Below are 24,328 nucleotides of genomic sequence, written 5' to 3' on the forward strand. Positions count from 1 at the left end.
AGGAGCTGTCTCCAGCTGAGCTGCACAGATAATGATTGCTCGTATCTTTCTGCCCTTATGTGGACTTTGGCAAGTGCTGTGTTCTTCCTGCTTCTGCTTCAAATCTCTAAAGTGTGTTTACCAGCACCCTATAAATTCTAGATCTCCTTAAACTTGAAGGAGACAGGCAAGGAGATTATACAGCTCTTGCTGATAAGCTGTTTAGTGTCATGTGCTTTGTTAGTTCAGGTTTCTTTTTATTGGCTTTCTATAGTTTGTAGCTTATCTGTAAATAATGCTGAATCAAGTAAAAGAAAACACAAATAGAAAAAGGACTGGTTTTATCCACTCTTGCTTAAAAGCATAAGGTCTGTATTTTTGGGTTTCTGGTGCTTAGGATATATTGTTTCACAGTGCACAACTTGGACAGATGTGATATATGGTGCTTTGCCAAAACAAAGACTGTAACATTCGACTGTCATCTCCAAACCTTATGTTTAAAGGTTGGATAAAGTAACAGACTCATTTTGTCAGGGCTGTCTGGAAATAAAATCTTCAAAGTGATAGTGATGGGAAATGTTATATTGTAACTGTATTACAGCAGCATTGGTAAGCATTTTTCCCAGGAAAAAGAATGCAAACCCCTATGACAAAAACACATGAACAAAGCATCACTGATACACCTCAAAGGACAGAAATCATGTAACTTCTTGCTTGGTGGTGCAGATATGAGTAGAATAGGGCACTGTGAGCCCAAAATGTGGGCTTTACTGACAAGGGAACAAAGCCTTGTCCTGTGCCAATATTGCTTCTGCTCTCTCTAGAACCTTCTGCTGAATTTCCCAGAAGCAGATGTGGGTGAAAAGTTTGGGGGGTTTTGTTTGAGTTTTTTTGCTTGTTTTTATAAGACACTTTTTCCTAAAGGACCCATGTTGTTCTATGGTCCTGTGGCAAGAAAGCAAGCGGGTTTTTATGGCTTGTTTTCCTTGTGGAGGGAGAGGCATTCTACAGAATCACTGCTCAGTCTCTAACTTTTAATGCTGAGACCTTGGAGGAGCAAAGACTCTCTAAGCCATAAAACCCCCTGAACTCAGCTGTCAGGATCTCTGTAGAGTTGATCACTTGTAGGAATAGCAGGTGGTGGCACTATTGCAAGTTTGTGCCTCCAAGAGCTTCCACGCTGGGCAGCCACTTGCTTTGTCTTTGTCTAGAGCTCCTCTTTGGCTAGAGCATGAGTTTTTATGAGCACCTGAAAGCAAGGATTTAATTTATCATGAAAACTACTTATTGCTACACAGTCATTACTTATGTGACTAGATTTATCAGAGATAGTATGTTGCTTACACAAATAGCTGCTCAGCTGAGTAAGTCATAATGTATTCCTTATCTCTTGTCAAGCAGCTGGTTTCTTCAGTTGAAAGAAACTTAATTGCCATAATTAATTGCAATATTAATTATTACACTGTCTTGTATTTGAATGTTGTCATTAGCAATAAATGTAAAAGGGCTTGAGAATCATTAGGGAATTATTTACACTAGATTTTATATGCTTCTTAGGTTGCTCTTAAAAAAATACCAATCCTCAAACATTTCCAATACTAGAGCAGTTTAAAATCTCTTGAATATTTCATTTGTTCTCTCAATATTTACTTTTTAAAAAAAATTCCATTATTTAGGTATGTTTTGAAAGGATAGGGATCATCTCTGGAGTTCAGAATTTCTATTTTATTCCTCTTTTTCCCTGGGAGAGCGAAAATGTGTGCATAGCCTTTTGAGCCTGTTGTGGCTCAAGATATGCAGCAGAGGAACTTGAAGCCTTTCATCTTCTTTTTTTAATCTTCTTTCATAGCCACAGGTATAACTGAAGTATTTGTTTCCATTTTCTCTAATTTTCTGTTTAGTTTCTACAAAAGCAGACTTCTTTGAGGCTTTAAATAATCCATTACTAAGATGCTTTTTTCTTGCAATGTTATGGGCCTTTTTTTGACGGGAATGGACTGTTTTGTTCAGGATTGTAATCTAAAACGTCCCTTCCTGCTGGAAAGGCTGCTTTTACTTTCTACCTGGAGATGACATAGAGAAGAGCTGAACATAAGTTAAAAAACAATAGATTTTTAAAAAATCAGTTAATAGATCTAAGCCAGCAAAGGGAGACATTTCAATTTAACATCAAGTGTAGTCACTAACCTTTGCTGCCATTCTCTGTGACCATTCTAACCTTTAGAGAATTGTGTTGATTTAAATTGAATTAAAATTCAAAGTTACTACAAAGTCAGAATTGTTGATGATGCTGTACAGAAAATAAATTTGTTCTTTTTCCCACCCTTTTCAGGTTCTAGCTAGGTTCTGGTTTTGTTTTGCTGGCTTTTTTTCTTCTGAAAGACAGAGGGAACACAATTCCCCTGGCATTGTTAGTTGCCTCTGGTCCAGAACAGAGTTCAGTTATTCCTGTTATGCTCCTTTCTGTGTCAAAACAATTTAATCTATTTTGTGACTTCTTTCTTTTCACTTCTAGTATCCTTTCTGTTCGAAGAGGGAGGAGCTGTGCCCAAAACCAGATGACATGACTGTGCTGTTGGCCAGGAAATGGCAGTTTAAGCAGTAATTTGTTTACAAATGTTTACTCTGGAAGAACATGACCTGAGTAATGAATGTCACCTGTTCTTATGGTGCCAAAAGCTACTGTCTGCATAATCCCTATAGCAACAACAATGCCAGTATTCTGGGTGCAGAAAATTGGAATCTATCACTAATGTACCTGGTGTATTTGCAATTTTGTGTGGATAGTTCTGATTTTTTAAAAAATCTGAATATTATTTACTCATTAATAAATGCACTCCAATTGCTCATATTTCAGGACCTGGATAAAAGAAAAAAGCAAAGAGAATTTGGACAAGATGTGATAGATGTGTAGTCAGGATCCTGCTAATGTGTTCAGATAACATTTTGGCAAAAAGTTATATTTACTTCCTTGCTGTTCTGGTTGTTCCTTTTGCATGGTTTTAAATCTAATTTTAAAGAGATCTTATTGTTGAGATTTGTCAGAATCATCATGCCCTACATCGTGAAAGGGGCATCGTGGTCAGATTTTGTTCTGCTCTTCATTGCTTACATGCCAAACATAATTTTATTGTTTTCTTAGCACAGAGGGGAGTAGTGGTTACTCTTTGCCCAGAGACAACAGGAAGTAATCACATGGAAGGAAGTGGAAGATGATTAAGTTGTTTGGGAACTGGATAACTTGTGTGTGTTGCTGTTTTCTTTCTTTCCTCTAGCCTGGATAATGTGCTTATTTGTATGCGGTTTTTTTAACCTCTTTCTTCATTGCTGTTTTGGGCCTGGGAAAGTAGCTCTGGAAAAATTGCCAGAGCTTATTTTGGAGGGAAATATAATGACAAGAATGCAAGATTCCTGATGGTGATGTGCATGCTGTCTTGTTTCAGGAGCACACAGCAGTCTAAAGTTGAAAAGACTCAGGTGACAATTTCATGTCTGCTGTGGCTTTTAGAAGCAAAACTGAATTTTAGAGGAAACTGGTATTGTCACACCATTGATAATATTTAGGCAGACAGTTGCATTTTATTACTGCATCAATTAAATTAATAGACAAATTGGATGATTTGATCTCCAGTGTCTCAACCAAGAAAACACAGTTAGCAATGGCAGAAGTGGGAAGGAAAACCATGACTCCTGAGAGGAAATTTATTGTTCTATCTTCTGGAACTTGTCTCCATCCCTATCCCTATCCAAGCAGTATAATTTTGTGATATGATTGTAGTACAGCTGTGTACTAAAAATTACACTTCACAGCTGCAAAGAAACCTTGAAATTGTTGAAATACTTGAATCAGAAAGGCACACACATAGATGCACCTTTACTCACAACCTTTACTGGATGATTTCTGAGTCTGCAAGTGGAGTGGGAACAGGAATTAGGTACTTGACCCCTGAGATTTTTCTTCCATGGCAATGCTGTGACTTAGTTATTACCAGAATATCTCATCATTGCAAGTAAGTTTTTCCCGTCTGCTCTTTGCTTATTTATTTTGCCCTCAGGGTGCTTTGGGTGGCCTTAATGGAGGAGCAGAAGCCTTTGTTGTATGCTTATCAAGATGTAAAAGGAGTTTTGCTCTTACTTTGGTCATTGATTGTTGTGACAAATCTAATGAAATAAGTGAGCTGCATGAGTTTCGTAAGTGAAATAACAAGTATTTAGCTTGTCTCCCCATTCAGTCTTGCTAAGAAAATGAGAAATCTGGATACAGTAAATAACCTTTTCATGGAGATGGGAAAAATAATTAATGTAATTGTATAGAGGGCAAAGCATGCCTTTTTCTTGAGCCATTTCTGCTTTGGCCCCTTGACTTCAAAGCCTGAAAGGTGCATTAATGTAGCAATTCAGTGAACTGCTGTCTAGTGAGGGAATTTTCTAAAAGCTTCTGTTTTGGTGGGGGTATAACTGAGGCATCATTCCTTCTTCCATAGTGAATCAGAATTTAGAGAAATATATTTTTTTATGTTCTCTTTCCCTCTGTATGAGCTATGTACCCAGCTAAAAGGATTTATTAAAAGCCTTTTCACTTGTTTGTGTTCAGGAGAGGGGGGAAAAGTTATTTCTTTGATGTTCCCAAGACTTTCCAGGTAACTGGATTAAAATCTGAAACCATGTCAAGCAAAAGCTGTGACAGTAATGTACCCTAATTTGTTTCCCTGAAGATTGATGTGATGGTTATTCAGGCTTACCTCTCTCTTCAGTTGTTTGAGCGTCTAATATCCAGATAGTCATGCATTATTCATCTTTATGCTGATAGTAAGCTGCTAATAAAACAGGAAATATCTAACTCCTCTGTTGTATTTTCCACAATATCCTTCCTTCTCTCCTTTATACATACTTTTTTAAATTTAGGTTGTGCAAGATGAAAGTATACATATTTGAAATCATATGTGTGCATTCTTATAGGGTTGTTGGATAACTGTTTAGATTGTCTCCCCTATTTGTGACAGATATTAATGGACCAGCGTTTTAAATTATTGCTACAGGAACACGACATTGTACTTTCTTATGTTTATTTGAGTTGGAATATGAATTATTATCTGCATATAGACAGCAGAGAGCAGTAGTCTGGGCTTGGTCAGATAGTGTGAAGGACAGGGATAGAAAATAATTTCATAATCAACAGCTTTAATGGATGATAATACTGTAGGAAAAAGCAGAGCTGGCTGGCTTTGGCAGCACATTCAATCTGAGGATACTTTTGTTATTATTTGAGCTAACACTGACATGAAACTAATGAAGATACATTTATTTAGATGTGCTGTGTGCAGACATTACCAGACACATGGCCCCATCTGATGGGAAAATAGGTTTAGCTATTTTTTGAAATGTTTGCTGCTGGAGCAGGCTAAAGAGGACAATATTCTTGAATAATCAGATTTGGCGGTGCTTAAGAGGTTTTTTGCACTAGAAATGGGGAACTTGGTACTTTATCTACTTTATGCCCCATCAGGATCATGAGAGCTGCAGCTCTGCAGCCAACTGCTACAGTGTAAAGCATTCAGGGGTGTCAGGAAAATTAGACCCATAGATGGGGGATAAACTTCACTGGTAATAAATGAAACAAATCGTGCACTAGAAAACTGGGGTGTTTCAGTGGTGCTGTAATGTTTCTGAGCTCTAGAAAAGTAAACCTATTTTGAATTTGCAGCTTTATATTGGCATTAGAGAAACACATGAGTTATGCCTTCGGTTACATCCTCAATTCAATTTTTCAGCCCTTTGTAGGCTGTGGTTGTGTAGTGTCTGTTCTGATGCTTTTGTAACTTAACCTTTCTTTGTTTATACTTTCCTACTTAACTTTTCCCTTTCCATAAGAGGTTGCAACAAAGATTTTCTTCCAAAATCCTTTTAAAATAGTAAAAATAAGCATTAGATCAGATGTGGTATTTTGCTTAGGTAGCTTGGCTGCTGGGAGCAGAGAACCCAGTTTCATTTAATTTGCTAAATCGTCCTTCAGTTTTTCAATTCTAGGCATTAGCCATTAATATTCATACAAAGTCTTCCTTAAAAAGAGAAAAATCAATAGGCACATCTAACCTTAATAAGAGGGGTTTGCTATTAATCAATAGGATCACTAACATAATGAATTACCCTTCAAAATAGCACTCTAGATGTTTGGCTCTGTCTTGAAATCTTTCAGCTTGAGTGTACTTTTGTGTAGAAAAGTATTCCAGTACATTCAGTGAAGGTAATGTCTATTATTCACAGGGCATCCAGATCCTGCTCCTGAGGAGAGTGTGGGGGGTTTTTTTGATGCTTTTACACTGAATCTGGTGGATTTTATATTAGACCCTATAATTTGACTCCTGCCTGAAAGAGAATCAAAGCAGTATTTTTTTTCTCCCTGGATATATCATTTTGGGTATTTCTGTTAAGATTGGCCTGAGGCCCACAGGTAGGATTGTCATTCAGTTCAAATATTCTCCCATCAGTCCTGGAAGTGCTTCCATGATGAAAGAGAGGAAGGTAGCCCCATGGTTAGGCAAGCAGGAGACAGGTTATTACATCTTCAAATATACACCAGACAAGTGGTTCTGCTTTGAGACAGGCTTGGCTTTCTGCCTCTTCCTTCAGTTGGTGTCAGCTGTTCTTTGTAACTTAACAAGGCAACCCAACAAGCTGCAGTTTCTTGCAGTTGTACAGAGATAATATTCTATTATACTCAGAGTCTGAAATGACTGTTTCTTATCTTTTTGGTTTTTTGGCAAGATTAATTTCAGTGCAGTCCTATGGCAAGGATAAGCCATGACCTCCAGTTCTGATTCTCATAAAACTAAATTCAATTACATCTGTTTCTCTCAGTAGGTGTGGTCCTTGTAGGAAAATTAATGTAGAAATTACTTTTATTTTTTCTACTTCTTGCTGATGTTCCCCTAAGCCTTGAGGGCTACTAACTTGAGCTCCTTGTTTGGTACTGTTGCTAAAGAACAGTTGGTAACCTTTTCTTGTGTTCCTGAGGGGAAGGGAGAGTACTGGAAAAGAAGTGGGTTTATGTTTTTTATTCCTCTTGTTCAGCATTAGTATTTTTCAGCTGCAGTAACGTTACAGGTGGTGCTAAAATGTCATTAAATCCTCATGTTACACATCTGGCAACTTGTAAGGAAAACTATTTTCTGAATGTTATATAATGCATCTTTTTATACTTTTATAAGTCGGCATTTACACCAGGTATTTCTTAATTTTAAACACAGTCATGCAATATTTAAATCTACTTCTTATAGCTCTGTGGGCAAAACTCCACATTTGCTTTAGAGAGCAGTTTATCTTATAAGATGATGTTGATAATTGAAGGAAAGTTGGAACTACAATTAAAAACCAACCAAGCACACCAAACTGTATAGTCTAATAATTCATAAGTCATGTTTGGATTCTGATAGTTCAAGTAAAGGATTTCTTTTACTTATGCTAATGTCTGTCCTTGCTTCTACTCTGAGGAAAGTGCAGCACAGTGAAGCTTTACTAAGTCTGGATCTTAAAGGCAAAGATCTTAGTTTTCTTTTATTCCTACTTCTCTCGCACAGATTTGAGAGCTTGTGTTCAAATGTATTAAAACAGACAGAATGCAGAAATGTCTGGGAGAAGGTGACAACCTTAGGAGTCACACAGAGCTCTAAAAGTTACCTAATATATGAGGTTATTTTAAGTGTCTGTTGCATTTGGTTTGTTTACTATACACTTGAATGATACATAGATATTTTGTGCTGTTTTTTTATAGTCCAGAATTCCCTTTACTGTTAAAGATAACATTTAATGAAGACAGAAGATGATTAAATGGCCTGTGCAGAATCCTTCGCCTCTGGTAAGTGAAAAGCAAACATCTTCATGCCACTAGATCTCTTTGTTTTTCATTACTACAGAAAAATTAAAATTATTTGACTTGGCCTCAGGCCTTCAGTTGCTCTGTTGGGTTATAAAAAATACAGTGAAGAGCCAGTAATGAGTGGTATTCCTTATGTACCTTGGCTGTTTGTTCTTTACAAACAGAAGATTGATTACAATGGTTAAGAGACTTGGGATTTATTGACTTGTCTTCCTAGGAATTTTTTATCTCATAATTGCTTTCAAGAGTATTTTCCTGCTTTTTTCACCTCCATTAACCACTGAAACATCTTTTCCTATAATAATCAGTAGTAGCTGAGAATGCTAGCCAGTAAACTCAGTCCTAACAACTGGCTTTTCCCAAATTATTAGGAGTATTTGAAGGTGCTTACTGAAGTGAGGGAACCTAAAATATTAGTTAGGTAGAATGATGCACTTTACTATCTTGAGGGTAATTCAGCTGCATTGGGGAGTGAGTTAAACATTGTATCAGAAATGTCCAGTGATTAATATTTGTTCATTTCTCCTTTTGTATTTTAAACAAAGAATTCTTCAATTGTCAACTCCTCTCCTGTCTCTGCAAGCAGCTGAAGCCCTAGATTCCTGTGTTATTCACAGGTGAATGTAGCACTTATTATAGATATGTGATATGAGCAAACCTGGGGCAAACAAAATCTGCTCACAAAAAAACACAGGCCCATTTAATGCTGATATTACTCCCCCATGAAACACTAAACCTTGAGTATTAGAACACTGATGTACTTTGTTCCAGTTTAGCCATATTCATTTGAGGTTAAGCAGATAATCCTGTGAGCTTTGAGTTTCCTTTGTAGTTTCTCACTTCTCTGCTGGAAAATAAGCTGCAGTACAGTCTCAGAAATTAACGTAATGTTAAACTCTCAAATGCTGTGCTTTAGTGATAAATGCAGTGTAATCCTTGCTCCTAAATAACATTTGGAAGGAACACAGAAGCAACTTTATGTAAGTGATTATGAACTTCGAGGCTAATTATAAGTTGTAATATGCATATATTTCTATATATGAATTAATAAAATATTGACATAAGTTTTAGCACATAAAAGATATCTAGGAAATCTGTGTTTGGGATGAAAAGTATTTATTTGGGGAAAGAGATGTGATGTGCATCTTTTAAGAGCACTGACATAATTCCATTTTTCAGAAGGACTGATATAGTTTCCAAACCAGGAAATTATTTTGAATTTTTGAATATGTAGGTCTTAGGTGTCTATTATTTGGTTTATCACAATACTTTGTTCTTGAACAGAATTTGGCATGAAGGATTTTTTAGGGTTTCTCCATATACAAGTTATTACTATAAATTATGACATGTTAATGGAAAGAGGTACAAAGACATCAAGTTTTTTTCTCCTGAGCCTGGCTCTGTAAGAACAGACTTTTAAAAACTAAGCTGTTTTATCTGGTATATGGTAGATTATCTTCAATAGTGAGATAAGAGGGAACAAAGTTGGCCATTCAGAAATTCCTGGTTTTGACCTATGAAACAGATGGAAAAGAGTTTTTGTTAAGCTGATTGTGTAAAATGGAGTGTAGCAAAGGAATTTGAATATGAAAATAAACCTGTCACAGAATATTACAGCATATTGACATGTCATTTAAGCATTTACAAGGGGCATTGATGCTGTACAGAGATGCTTATTAGATATCACAGGAATGATTTTTGCTGTTGCAAAAATAGCAGCTTTTGTATTGTTAGATTGAGATGAGTGCTGTAAATACTAATTTTCAAAGCATGAATCAACTCATCCAGGTTTTTGATTTTAAAATCCTTTCTCCTATTATAATTAATATTCAGTTTTAGCAGTGTGATCTCAGTGTAAAATCAGCTTATCTTTCAGGCTGGCATGGACTAGGAATCTTGTTTTGATAAACAATCTACAGACCTGAGCAATCATAGGGCTTACATGTCAACTTTGAAATAAGGACATGGAAAAGTGAATGGGCTTGACTGAGTTTTGCTGTGAACAGATGTACAGAGCCTGAGCATACAGGAAGCTCAGACTGTAGCTGTGGCTTGGTGCATCCACATGAATTCAGTTGTTCCACTTCAAGCAGTAATTTACTCATCTTCCTAGATATATGTGCTAAATTTTTAAAAATATTTTTAACCTTTTTTTTTTACTACTTGTGCTGTTGATATCCTTTCAGATAAAGGACTGTACTTAAACAGTTCAGAAAATTAAATGTTGTGATCAATGATATAAGAACTTATTTAGGGACAAATTTGTTTTACAAATAAGACAAACCTTTTTCCCTCATTCAACAGGTTTGCTGCTAAAGCACAGAATTCTTTGTACCAAGTGAAAAACAAAGCAAAGAGTATTTTAATGACATAAAGATTCTATGAAGTGTTCACATGACAAGCACCTTTTCTTGTAAATCACTGACAGTTCTTTTCATAACCCTTCTTAGTATTGGTTTTGTAAAAATAGACAGTCATTATTGCAATATGCCATTGGAATTTGTAGATACTGTGAGGTCATCTTGTCTATAGCAGACAAGAGAATCCCATGCATTTCAAGTACATATTGGTATTTCTGTGATCACTGAGGAGTCAGGAACAGCAATAAACCTGAGTTTCCTGTGCCACTGCCATCATCTCTGTAAATGCAGATGTGTCCTCAGAAAACTTGCAGGAGTTGTGAATCACAGTCACTTTTATTTTCATGTTGGGTGTAGGTTTACTTGTACAATTTTCATCAGAATTCATTCTTCATGTTAGATTGTTCAGATAGTCTAAGCTATTATGATAAAAGGTAAAAATGAGTTAGAAATTCCAAAAAGTAGTCAATGCTGTTGGTCTTGTCCTGCTCAGGGTGTGTCTAATGAGTGTGTCATTGCAAAGGAGCATTCAGTGCTAGCAGAGGGTACTGCAGATATGGCTACAATGGAGTGCAAAATCAGGATGCTCCTAGAAATGTATGAATTTAAGATGGACACAATGGAAATAGCCCAATGGTTCTTAGATACTGCACTAGTATGAAATGTGACATTTTTCACTAATGCCCCAAAAAATTTAAAGACCACATCAGCTTCAACAGGATTGAGACTGCCAAACCAATGCTAGATTCTTTTGCTAGATGTGTCAGCTCTCTGTACTGTGCTACCCAGCAGCTTGCCCGGTTAGTTTTTCTCTGCAGTGAAGGGAAGTTGATTACACTGCAAGTGGAAGTATGGCTCTTATAGTTCTGACTCATTTCTTAAAGCACAGCTCAGTAACTGAACCCCACCCTGCCATGGGCTGTGTAGGCAGATTGGTTTTCAAACACCCCATGGGATATTGGAGCCAGTTATGCTCAAAAGCCAGGACTGGTTGTGGGAGCTCTGGTGTGCTCTGGGGCAGCCAAAAGGCAGCTGTGCTCTGACCATGTAATCACAAGGCTACCACAGAGACTGAAATATCACTCAAGCCTTCTGGGAACTTCTTCAATTTCTCTCTTCTCCACACACTTGGGCTCTGCAGGCTTCCTATTTGTTTTATTAGTACAGCTTTACTGTTCAAAGGCAACATAACTTGGGAAAAGTAGGGGTCATGTTATTTTTAGCACATGGATAAATACACCTAAAAAAGAAAACTCAGTCATGCAAACCTAGCATTTACAAGAGTTATATGGATTAGAATGACCCATGTAAAACTGTGTATTACTTGTTGAAAGAATCTGGAACTAACAAACTGTCACAAATAGCATGGTGTGTTCTATAGGTCATGGTGAGATATTTCATCCTGAAATCAATGAGAAGTAAATAAAATCTGCCAAATGTTTGCATTAAATATTCAAAAATTTCAAGTAACAACTAGATTTTTTTTACATTTATTTTCTGCATGTAGTGCATCTAAAAATAAAACCCATTTTCATTCTTTCAAATTGAAATACATTCTGGGACCAGCACAAAAACTGGCATCAGGTACATCCAGACTTGTGGGTCTAAGATAAGAGCTGCTTATGTTCTTTTTAAACAGGAAACAGGGTTAATTTTGAAGTTGGGGATTGCTGAAGAAACTCAATTCTCTTTCCTTTTTTCCCCTTTAATGTTGTACATTTTAAGCACTTAAAAAAATCTTTATCATTCTAGCAAAAATCTGTGATTACAGCTGTTGTTCATCTTTATTTCAAATAAATGATTTTTCAGTTGCAAGGGTCATAGGTTAAGATGGTTTTGGGGCTTTTTTTGTACTACAATCAGCACAACAAACACTATGGTTTGACATAAAAGCTATGCCCAGTGCTTGCTGGGAGACCAGCTTAGTCAAAGGTTTCCTGAAAAGAAAATACCCAAATAAGCTCAAACTACCCAGGGAAGAAAGTGTAGGCTAATGTGGAAGTCATGACAAGTATTCTTGGCAAATTGTGATGTGTGCAGCAACAATTGCAGGTTAGTCAGAACTGCTGAGAGGGACCCTGAAAGAAGCCTGCTGTCCAGGTGCTAGATTTGGATTTAAGAACTAGGCTGTACAGTATCAAACTATATAAAAAGCTTAAAAACCACAATGAGAATATATTTAAAAAATTTTCTTCTATATTGTAAAAATTTTTAAATTAGGTCCAAACTACCATTTAAAAAGGTATGAAATGTGCAATTTTGCAAATGGAAACAAGGGGCACAAGAAGGATTCCACAGGGGTTAATTAGAGTTGCTTTGTGATTTCTTTGTTTCCAGTTCCTTCATACACCCAGTAATCACACAGACCTCAGAGCAGTTCTCTTCAGGCAAGTAGGACATGAGCTAAAAGTATCATTGCTGATTTCAGTAGGGAAGATTGGCTGAACCAAGGAGTAAAAAGCTATTTTAAGAGACAAATGTACAGTACAATCTATTTATGTAAATACTTGGAAAACTCAGGAACAAAATTGTTTCCTAAGTACAGAGCTGTGAAATCAGTGTGCCATATGGAGCTATAATATATGGCAGAATATTTTAAAATCCTAAACCTTCTTGAAAGAAAACTGTTGTAGAAGTCTGCATCTAGAATAAAATGACTACTCGTGTTTTAACTGAAAGCTGCAAAGATATTTCCACATGTACTAAAATTAATATAACTTGATATTGTTAAAAGGCAGTGACCCTGTTCACTTATTTCTCACAAAGCCTAGAGTGTGGAAATGAGAATTAAAGGCAAGTGAAACAGATGGCTGTAACATAATTTGTGAGTCTTAACTGGCACTTAACACTAACTCTACTTTCAATTTGACAAATACAATAAGACACCTATGTTGACATACACATAGTGCACTTAACTACTTTTATTTATGCAAGTGAGGTATTAAAATTGTCTTGAAAAGCAGACATCTAAAGAAGAGTAAATGGTATGAAGAAGAGAATAGTAGTCATTGCTTTCAGTGTTCAACGATTAGTAGTTGTAAGGATTTTTCTTCCACCACCCTATCTGATCATTTCCATGCAAAGTCTCTGTCTTACTCTTTCACTAGATAGGTAGCTTGGGAAGGTTGGAGGAAATCCACCACTTTTTCAGCAAGAATTAATTATGAAGACTGGTTTTGTTTTTTGGAATGAAGTATAATAAGCTAAAAGTGTGTGCATCTCACACGCTGCGTATGGTACACTTTAAATATATACATTGTCACTATACATGAGCATTTTGTATATACACTGATACCACTTTCAGCAGGAAGTTAAAAGTCAATAGATAATGAACCTTGTGCTGTATCTTCTCTTCCTCTGACATAAATTTCACATGGAATCTCCTCCATCACCCTGTCTTCTATCACCTGCTCGGGGCAGTCGTGAGCTTGCTTGAAAGTGTAAGTGCTTTTCTTGAATGTGCTGTTAAAGGTTTTCATGGGCTGGGGCTGCGCAAAGTCATTGCGGAAGGGCAGGTCCATGGAGCTCAGGTTGGTCCTGCTCTGTTTCATGCTGGAGGCCTGGGAGCCACAGTGGTGGTCGTGAATGCATCTTGAAGCTGTTGAAGGGCGGCGCAGCTTCTGATAGTTTTCAAGTTCCTCTGATAAATCTGCCAAATCTGCAGAAATTTCTTTGTCCCTTAGTGAGAACAGTTCGTAGTGAGGAGGATCAAAAACTTCCTGGAAACCAGTTTTATTGAAGGCAGTCTTGCAAGCCATTACCTTTTTGCGAGGTTGCTTTACTTGCACTAGAATTGAAATGATGAGAAGAACTAAAACTATCCCTGTTGTGATGCCAATGATTGTCCCATGGGTTTTGGTGATTTGTTCAAACAATCCAGTTCTTTTCTTTTCTGCAAAGGAGAAAAGTGATTATGACAAGACATTTATTAGTTTCTACACTTCTGATAACACATTTAAACAAAGCAAGTCTGTATTGTGATTGCCATGCAAGTGATAGAATTACTTAATGGGACTGGAGACTAGACCTGTATGTCAATGGGATTTGTCTAATTCCCTGTCATTAGTGGTTACCATATGATAATTCAGTGGCAGGTGCAACTCTGAGAACCAGTGCCTGCTGACTCAGCTGGGATGAGCCTTCCATCCTGAAACTTTACTGATGTCTATATTCCTAAATCCATGTGCTAAATAGGCTTAAATTAACCTTAAATAGGTTTAATCCAGCTACAGATGATGTTTCTCTTATCACAGTTGGCTCCTGCTGGTAACATTCTCAGTGATGTCAGTAGAAGAAAACCTAGATTTAAAATTGTCTCGTTCTTCTTTAAAAGTGAAATATTATCAGATATAAGAATGACTGTACTGTTTTCACATCTCTTGGAAATGCAATGGCTGTGTCTATTGTGTAAGTCAGTTTTACCTAATTCATCACAGGGAGCTTTAGCAAAGCTCTTATTCCAGTTCTGAGTCCAATGATGAAGTTACTTGAAAAAACAAGGTGGGGGGGATACACCAACCAAACCAAATCATTTGGCAATTTTGGCTAGTACTTCATGTGAAAACACACAAGATGGCAGCATCAGAACAAGATGGTTTTCCATATTTAAAATTCTTATTTGAAGATTCAAGTTTTCCAGTTGGACTTCTGTTCCATTGATGTTCTTGTCCTGGGGGACTGAGAGATTTCTACACTGCAACACTGGCTAGTGGGAGAGAAGCATTTAAGACTATGAAGAAGAAAATTTAGTAGCCTAAATCTTGCACAACATTTACCAGATATCTGGGTCCTGGCATCTGAATATGTGTGTTATGTACCTAAATACCACACACAGTGCATGGGGAGAGTTATACACCATCATGTATTATTTGAAACAATCCTTATGCTGAGCAGAGACTCCCGAAGAGTTGGCTAGTAAGAAATTACATTTCTGCTTTAGAGCTTGGGCTGTTTCCTTCGAGCTACTTTTTACCTTTGAAGGGAAGGAAGATCTCACCCCTTGTCCTGCCTATCTTAGATCACAGTGGTGCCATCCATGGTGGGAGGTATAAATTTCACTGCTATGGCAGTTCTCTTGTCTGCATCTAGGTTTCTTAATTCCTGGCAGATATCTTAATCAAAAAGTTGTTTTGCAAAAGGTGATGTCTTCGCCAGTCTCTTAAAATAAATTGCACACAACTGACTTCTGTATCAATTTTTGTATTACAGGGCTTAGGCATAAGTAGGTCACAATATGCTCAGATTTATGTAGCTATTGATATGGACTAAATGAGAACTCTGAGTGCCTGCAGGAACTGAGCACAATTGTGAGCAGCTCTCTTTCTAAGGCTAAGAATTGCTTATTTGGTTGCATCAGTCTCCCTTAGCTGGCAATGTGGATCTAGTCTTCAGCTGTCTCTTAATTTCTGCTGTGCAAGTATTACAGCAGAATTTAGATTGCATTCAACATAAAACATGATAGGTTATTCAACATCAGATACAGCAACTTACAAATATTGGGAAAGACACAGTTTTTATGGAATTAATTTTTTTAGTACTGCAGTAAATTAGTGACGTGAATTCTAGGGGAGAGTCTAGAAAACAGCTGGTAAAGATGGGAAAGAGATATAGAAATTAAACTTAGACGGGAATATTGAGTATTATCAAAGGTAAGGATTGTTTAGAGGAAGTTTAATTTTATATTGCAAACTTGGGAGTTATGGACAGTTTTGTTGACTGGAAAACTTCCACAATATGCCTTACATTAGAAAATCTATTAGTGGTGTGAATTTCTTTTTTTACCTAAAATGCAATTAACAAGCAATTAAATTTTTTATTTAATTAAAAAATGCAAGCAGGATTTTTGCATTGAAAACAAATTTTCTTTCAAGACTTTCTATACAGAAGGTTTTGACCTTTTGGTTTCTCTTTGAAGGTTTCTCTTTGAAATGGAATACATATTTAAATCTTCTGGAGTTTTGTGTTTAGACCTATTGTTGCCATTCTATTTGTCAAAAAACCAAAGCAAACAACCTCAAGTGGTTTTGTTCTATTGTTTTCTTCAGCAAGAAAAATTGTTGACCTTAGACTGGTTTTGTTCTAACTCTGACAACTGAGCTGTTCTTGAAGCACAGGTGAATGTCTGTGCTTTAACAGAAAAACAATTTCTTCAAATTCTGAGAATTTTTCCTACAAAGCCTGATATTGAAACAAGTCTTTACTGTAGTTGTAATGATTGAAATAATACTCCCAAGCCATGTTCTAGAAGCAGGAATTTACATGTGTCTGTATTCCATAAGTGTTTATTTCATGCTCCCTAACAATTCCTCCTTCCTCCCATCCTTTCTCACACCATATACAGCAGCTGAATTTATCCTGAAACAGCCTGTGATTTACAACTCTAAACAAATGTTTTTAAATTGTCTTTGAGGATTGTTGCTTCTATTTCAACCCTGAGAGGTTTTTGTGCTTGAAAACTTAGTTCTGTGTTTTTTCAGCTCTTCATTTTTATCTCTAAAAGGCATTACCTCTCCCTACAATCCTTGATTTAATAAAGTTCAGAAATTGATAGGATGAAGCCTCAAAAATACAAAATTCTAGTTCTTATCAAGCTGATATCCTTTTAAAATAGAGAGTATATGCTGAAGAGGAAGAAATTTAGTTAAAAGCAGTAAGATCAATATTCAGGATGCTTACATGTGTCCTGAGTTTAAATAAAAAATTTGGAACACCTTCCTGAGATTAGTAGAATAGCTGTCTTCAGCATATTTCCAGGAAAAAGACATTTCATGACTTTCTTGAAAGGCAAACTGACCAGCCTAGCTCATAAAGGCTGTGGTTTGCACTATATTCACCTCTGCAGTGGTTCTCATCCCAAGGGTATGCACAGTTCTGAATGCCATTGCAGACTAAAGAATTATTGATGCACATGTTGCTATGGCAGAAGTAAGTGTTGCCTGAGCAGGGAGCTGCAGGAGAGAAGAGAAATAAAACATTCAGAATTTTCAGTAATTGACGCCTTGCAATAAAACGATTAACTTCCTGTATCAGGGGTTTTTAACATGCATTCTTCCTCTCTGTTTCAAACACAATCACTTCTCTTGCACATCACTGATGCTTTTCTCTCTCTATGTAATTGCTTTCAACAATTTCAGTATTATCAATACTACAAAACCCATTCTTGCTCCAAAGGGGTAGGGAGCAAATAGAGACAGTCACAAAACACAGATGATGGAAGAAGGTTTTAGTACGTGTCTTTAAAAACTTAGAAATCACATGCTCACTATCAATGATATATTTATTCTGTGGAGCATCTGCTGTGTGGATGTTGTGAAGCACTCCCTGAACATCTGCATTTTAGAGCCCATTACTATCTTAAGGCAAGTCAGATTTCAGCTTGTGGAGGACTGTTTCAGTAATTGCAAGAAATTTCAATAACTAGAGGCATCTCAGTCATTCCTGCTTGGGAATCAAAAGCTCTTGGATCCTCCTATTAGAACTAATGCAGGGATTGAGAGAGAACAGTGTAGCTTTTTATGTATCTATCTATATATAGTCAGAAACTTGAAGACAGAAATTAACTAGAAGGCTGCCCCATGCTTTTTTCTGTATTTGTTACAGATCCTTGACATTAAAAAAAAAAGATATTAGAAAGTAGTAATCATTCTTTTCAGAGTTTGTATCATATACGTAGGGAATTATTTATAAATTCAGGGCACCAAAAAACCAAGAAATTGGTTTTCCCTTTATTTCAGTAATGTGGTATTTTTATGATGGAAATGTCTGTTATTAGTGGAGTCATTTATATACTAAACAGCAAAGATGTGTGATAGACATTCTACTATTTGGTTTCACAGAAAGAATGTGTTCTTGAGCAGTCTGGATTCTCTGAAACATACCAGGAAACCCAAAGGGTAGAGCAGAGGGAATGACTGCTCCTGAACACTGCATTTCTCACTTAGTCACTCGGTTAGGCTTGAGAATCTCAATGACAAAAAGAGGAGTTATGCCAAGAGAAAAAGAACATTTGAACCTTTAATTTTGATTTTGCATTCCTAAATTAAATATGGTTTGTCTTTCCATGGCTTACTCCACTGAAGCCGGGTAACCTACACTCATTGGTTTTAAGCTTTTGTATTTGCTGTTACTGCTTAACCTGGCAATCTGTTAAGTTCCATACAAGAACTTGCTTTAATTGTAGTGCAAGTATGAATACAGAACATACTTAGAGGGTATTTTGGAACAGTTTATCTATGGAATCTCAGTGCTTAAAAATGTAACAGTAACTATCACATCACTTCCTTGCTCAAGTGATCTGAGAATGTAATTGTTTGGAGAGCAGATCTAGCCTGAAGAGCACTGCTTTAAAACAGGATCACTCCTTCAGAAGGTCGAGGTCAGGCCTGTTCTGTCAGTTAGGCCATATTGTAAACATATTAGACACATTCTCCATCTCATTTCCCTGAACAGTGAATTTTTTTACAATTCTGTATTTGGTTGATGAATTCTGCTATTGCTTCTCCATCTGCCAGCACAGCCTCTATTTTACATGTTTATGTAGTCCCTTTATATTTTTGTGGGCATGGCTTTTGTTCACAGTTCATGAAGATGGGACAAATGGACTTCTTTTGATTTTGTTTGTTATTTGGGGAGTTTGAAGTCTAAAAGTCACAATGGTTGATCATTTCCAGCCTAGGACTTCAAGGACATAACTGGACTCTTCTCATAACAGCTGCCCAAAAGTGGTGCAATGCTCACAGTATCCAGCATTACTCATCTATTGAATCAAGCCAGGAATCAAATACATTGATTTTTCACATTGCTGTTAGCTGAATTACTTAGTCAAACCTGCAAGCAGTGCTAGGTGTGTGTTAGGTGACTGTCATGCACTATTAGTTCATTTATGGAAATCTTTCCAGAAATATTGATCATTTTCATGGTTGGCTTCATGTAATTACAAATCATTAGCAAGGTAGAAGAGAAAGATAGCTTAACAATCTGAAAATAAGATAAGCTCAGATTCACTTTTTTCCAATTGCTTATGACTAGATTATATAAAAATACTTGAAACACTTTACAGCCACATACTTTTCAATGACCCTATCCAAGAAAGGCAGTATCTCAGGTAAATAACAATAACCACATACTTTTGCAGATGTTCTTCTGACAATGACTTTTGAATTGCTTTAAACGCATAAATTTGGAAAGTTATCTACCTTTAGGAGTATTTAGTTTTTCAACTTCTTGCATTAAAACCCCCCCACAACCCCTCCCAAAAAAATCCAAACTCCACTATAACAAAAGCCCACTCCAATAATTATAATATAAATAGACAATTTCCCTGACAAAATTCATAGCATTTTCAACACTGAAACCTAGAAAACTTGCACTATCACCAATGTTAATAATTGAATTGAAATAAAAGCTAGTGGAAAAGCAGGTATCAATTTTTGCAAGCTGTACTTAAAACTGACATTTATTTAAATTCTCAATAGCTAAAGCTTATTAAATGCCTCTTGTAGGCTAAGCAATGGACTAGCTTGAAGCATGCAACTGTTCCTTACTACCATGTACTCAAAGTAAGCCAGAATATATTTCTCTTATACATATCTGTTACTTTAGAAAGGTTGTTTTATAAAAAGTAGCTTTTCTCCTATGTTAAAATTTACTGGTTTATGGAACAGAACATAAAAGCTACCTGTTACCTGTAACCTGAACTTTTAGTGACCAGCATCTCATTTTAGTGACCTGCAATTTAGTGACCAGGATCTCATTCAGGACTGGCTACAGACATGTTCTATCAGAAAAGTTATTTTTTTGTTAGCAAATCTGTACTATTTATTCTTCAAGCAGAACTTTTTGAAAACCTTTATCACAAGCATAGGTCTGACTTCCTGAAATGGGAATATTTCATTCATCTCTTCCCATGTATCTCAGATCTGCTCTGCAGTTCTGAACTCAGTCTGCTTTAGTGCCATATAAACGGCACTGCAATGGTTCTGCAGTGTGGACAGTGTTGTCCTCTGTAAATATGTGAGGCAATAAAATTCCATTCAGGTATAACATCCTTAGAAGAAAAAAATCTCACAAAAAACTGCTTTCAAGAAACATCTTAATTTACAATGAGAATAAAGATGAACCCAGGCTATGGAATCCAAACAAAAATCCAGATGGCATTTACAACTCAGCTTTAATTACAGGCTTCTTGAATAAACTTGAATTTAACTACTTCTCTATGGTTGTGCAACACTACAGGGCTTTGCTAAGGGAGCACATGTAGGGTCCATTAGAGCCAAGTGCAGCTGAGGATAAGGGAGCAGCTTGGCTGGAGGGGCTGTAGTTCCAGACCCACAGTTGAAGACAGGGCTGTGTTTAGGAAGTAGAGAAAGACTTTACAGGATCAGGCATGTTTTCTACTCTTCTGAACATCCAGAGTGGCCTTAAGAAGAGCCTGTTGTGGTGTCTGGCAGGGAACTGGGCACTAGTGGGAGAGCAATGCTTCAGTCCCACTGCTGTCTTTTTGAAATAAGTCTGTGCTCATTTGTAGGGAAGGATGTGTCTTTGTAAGGAGGATGTAGCCTAGGGCAGTATTGCTCAATTCAAATGGAAAATAAGCCTTTTAAGGATGGAGGAAAGCTTTTCTTCAGGAACCATGTTAGAAATGTAATAAAGCAATTAGCTAATTTACCTGCTAGTATGTGAAGAAAACAGAAACAACCTTTCTCCTGTTTTCCTGCTGCTTAATATAACAGCTGATGCTTTCCCCAAAATCCTTGACCAGGAGAATGGGCACTTCTAGCTGTACTTACGATCCACAAAGGAGGTGAAGAGCATCCTGAAGCGGCTCAGCCTGCTGCCTTCATCGGCCCACATGCGCACCACGCCTGTCCCTGTCTGCAGCGTCACGTCGTTGGCCACCGTGCTGCAGAACTTGGCCTTCAGGTTCTCAATGGAACTGCTCCCATCATACACAGCAACAAAGTTCCTTTTGCATTCATTGGAATGCTCCATTTGATAGTCCAGAAATCGCATGTAGATCTGTTAGAAAAGAGGAATCAATGTCTTTAGGAGAAGAAATACTGAAAGCTTTCTTTCTTAGCAAATCTTGAATAAGATGTTTTCTTCCCTTACAGATAAATGTAATTCCCAATTCACAACACTTTTAAAATTAGATTTTCTCATTAGATGTCCGTGTGGAGCATTACCTGGCATTAATCTTGGGTATCCATTTCACTTCTCCCTGTTCCCCAAAACAATCCTTATTTAAAAATTTATTTTATTTCTGCTCCCTTTGGAAAAACACTACAAAGTAACACAGTTGGTGAAGAAACCCCCAAGAATTTATGCTAAATGTGAAGTCTGTTTCTCTAGAAAGAGATATAAGGAATGCATAAAAGTACTGAAATAATTTTTAAAGTATTTTGACTGTTCTCTTTCTTTCTAATTCATAAAAACAATGTTAAAATATAGGGGAAGGAGTCTAGTCAGAAAAGCTCTGAAGTAAAATAAGGAAATTAAAATTTATTGCTTCAGAATGAAAGCTAATTACTGAACCATAGCTGTGTTATGGAAGACACAAACCATGAAGTCAGGAGTAATTTGAATAAAAATGGAAATGAGAGAGAAGTAAGCTGGCTGTGTAGGAAGAATTAATGAATTTAAGCTAATCTTAATACTTCTAAAAGCAGAAATCTAATCCAAGAGAAGGCAGCATATGTGTTAGAACACATGCAGCAAAGAAATTAGAAGATTGGGATGGTATTTAAAGAGTAAGTAAATAATTTATTTTGCTGGAGCAAGAAACATGTGCAAGATTGTAACTCAGTTAAATTTACATTAACACATCAAAAGGCTTTTGAAAATCTTCAGTGGCTGTATAGGAATTCTCAAAGTTCTGAAAATTTTGACATATGAAACCAAGTCACTTAAACACGCTGCAAAGACCGTTTTACACTTTAAAAATTCTTAGACAGCCATTGTGCTGCCAGGGAAGCAATGTGCCCAGGTGGAGCCTGAGGCGCTGCTTCCCCGTCCACGAGCTCTCCTGCGTGTCCCGCCAGCACCGGGGCTGTCTGAGCACCGCTCCCGACCTCCTGTCCCGCCCGCACCGGGGCTGTCTGAGCACCGCTCCCGACCTCCTGTCCCGCCGCACCGGGGCTGTCTGGGCACCGCTCCCGACCTCCTGTCCCGCCTGCACCGGGGCTATTTGAGCACCGCTCCCGACCTCCTGTCCCGCCCGCACCGGGGCTATTTGAGCACCGCTCCCGACCTCCTGTCCCGCCCGCACCGGGGCTGTCTGAGCACCGCTCCCGACCTCCTGTCCCGCCCGCACCGGGGCTGTCTGAGCACCGCTCCCGACCTCCTGTCCCGCCCGCACCGGGGCAGCTGCAGAGGCAGAGCCCCTGCACACGGGACTATGTGCATCTACCAAAGGAATGGACAGAGCCCTGCACACGGGGCTATGTGCCTCTGCCCAAGGACTCTGGGACCCCTGCTCAGGTGGGGTGCAGGAGGTCAGGGCAGATGAATCCCACTCTCGGGCTCTAGTTTGCTGCCCATTTGCCATAGCTTGCTACTAGCCACCTCTAGGAGACAAAACAAGATATTCTCCTCCCCATTCCTACAGCTATCAGGCTTTATTGAAAACATGGGAAAAGAGAAAGACAGGTGACACTTGTGCCCCGTGGCTTTCCCTTTCCAGTGCTTCCAGAAGCAGGTTGGCCAGCACTGCCTTCCCTTGCACATTCTATCTGAAGGTACAGCCAGTGCCATATTAGCTCATGCTTCACCTCGCTGTTTCGTGATTTTCAGCATATGTATTTTTTATTCTCTTCCAATTTATTTCCCCCCCCACTTTTTTTGCTAAGATTTACTGCTGGAAATTGTCAGTTACATTGAGAACCTGTTTTCCATTGATGACTTATCACAAAAACATGCATGCGAGCTGTAATTGCTAGGATTTGGGCTGAGAGATGGTATTTTCCTTTAATGATTGTCTTAATATATCTGCTACAAAATTATAATGGAAACTAAAAATAATTTAGCACACTTGTAGTAGAGCTATTATTTGTATGATAAGAAAGGAATAATCCCATTAAAAGTGTTCATCTCTTCACATGCTCCTTTGGATTAATGTGCTAGACAAGTATAAAAGGTCCTTACTCTTACATTATATTGATTATTCTGGTAATTTTATGAAAACTGGACATAATTTATTAAGTGTCTGCTATACACATTTTAAAAGTACTTTCATTGCTGCACTTGTGTCAGTTTTAAAAGTTTATTTTTATTACAAAATCAAATTGAAGAATTTAAAAATGTCTATGCTTATTTTTCTCAAGAGACTGCACTGTATCAGATCTAATGGATTTTATCATCATAATTCTGCCTGTATTGAAGCTTGAGAAACCACTGTCAGAATACTAAGAATTATTTTTCTGTAATGTTTTAAATCAATAATTTAGGATGATGATCTAATTTCAGGACTCACCCAACTATAACTCTGCCTTCTGGCAACATTCAATAATTTATTAAAATACTTAAGCACAAGACCTGGTGCACTCAATGGCAAAGTAGAGAGAAAATGGGTTTGTTATTGGTTCTGGAAGAATTGCGTCTATTACTTAGACTAGTATAGGGCTCTTGGGAACTGACTCACTTCCTCAAAGGCTCAAATATATTAATGGACTTTTAATTTCTTTCATGTCTTGTCCTCTACTTATCATCTTTTTGGTTCCTGTTTAAGAATGCACTTCCAAGGTGGTTAACAGGGCTGGTTAGTTAAGTGCTAGGAGTGTCTAAGAAGGCAGAGGGAAGATCTGTTATCTTGGCAGCTACTGCTTCAAAATATTTTTTAATTTTTATGTATGTGCAAGCAGAAGCAGAGTTAAAGATGTGTATTCTCTATGGAGAAAAGTATGTGCTCTTCAGTGCAACATATTTAATGAATATTATTCTGAAGCTAATATGATTCAGGCTTTAGCTATTGTATTTTGGGGTTGTGAACAGGGTTTTATCCTGCTCTCTGCCTAACAAGGTAAAGCTTTTCCATTTAGCTCAGACTGCCGATGAAAGTGGGTTTCAAGCTGCTGGACTGTGAATTACATGGGAGAAGCAGACACATGTTCTGTTGACT

The 24,328-nt window shown here is 37.4% G+C and overlaps 1 protein-coding gene across 1 annotated transcript in view; it reads right to left on the reverse strand.

Annotated features, from left to right (window-relative positions):
- Positions 1 to 11,652: 11,652 nt before the first annotated feature.
- Positions 11,653 to 24,328, reverse strand: part of NETO2 (neuropilin and tolloid like 2) — a 31,103-nt gene continuing 18,427 nt past the window's right edge. Inside the window, exons 7-9 of the mRNA XM_030227524.2 lie at positions 21,003 to 21,231; positions 17,049 to 17,162; positions 11,653 to 14,107 (exon numbers count right to left, since the gene is read on the reverse strand). Coding sequence (XP_030083384.1) covers positions 13,527 to 14,107; positions 17,049 to 17,162; positions 21,003 to 21,231 — 924 coding nt within the window. The 3' untranslated portion in view covers positions 11,653 to 13,526. The remainder of the gene's footprint in view (positions 14,108 to 17,048; positions 17,163 to 21,002; positions 21,232 to 24,328) is intronic.

This window comes from Serinus canaria, chromosome 11, assembly GCF_022539315.1.
Source record: "Serinus canaria isolate serCan28SL12 chromosome 11, serCan2020, whole genome shotgun sequence".
Lineage (NCBI taxonomy): Eukaryota > Metazoa > Chordata > Aves > Passeriformes > Fringillidae > Serinus > Serinus canaria.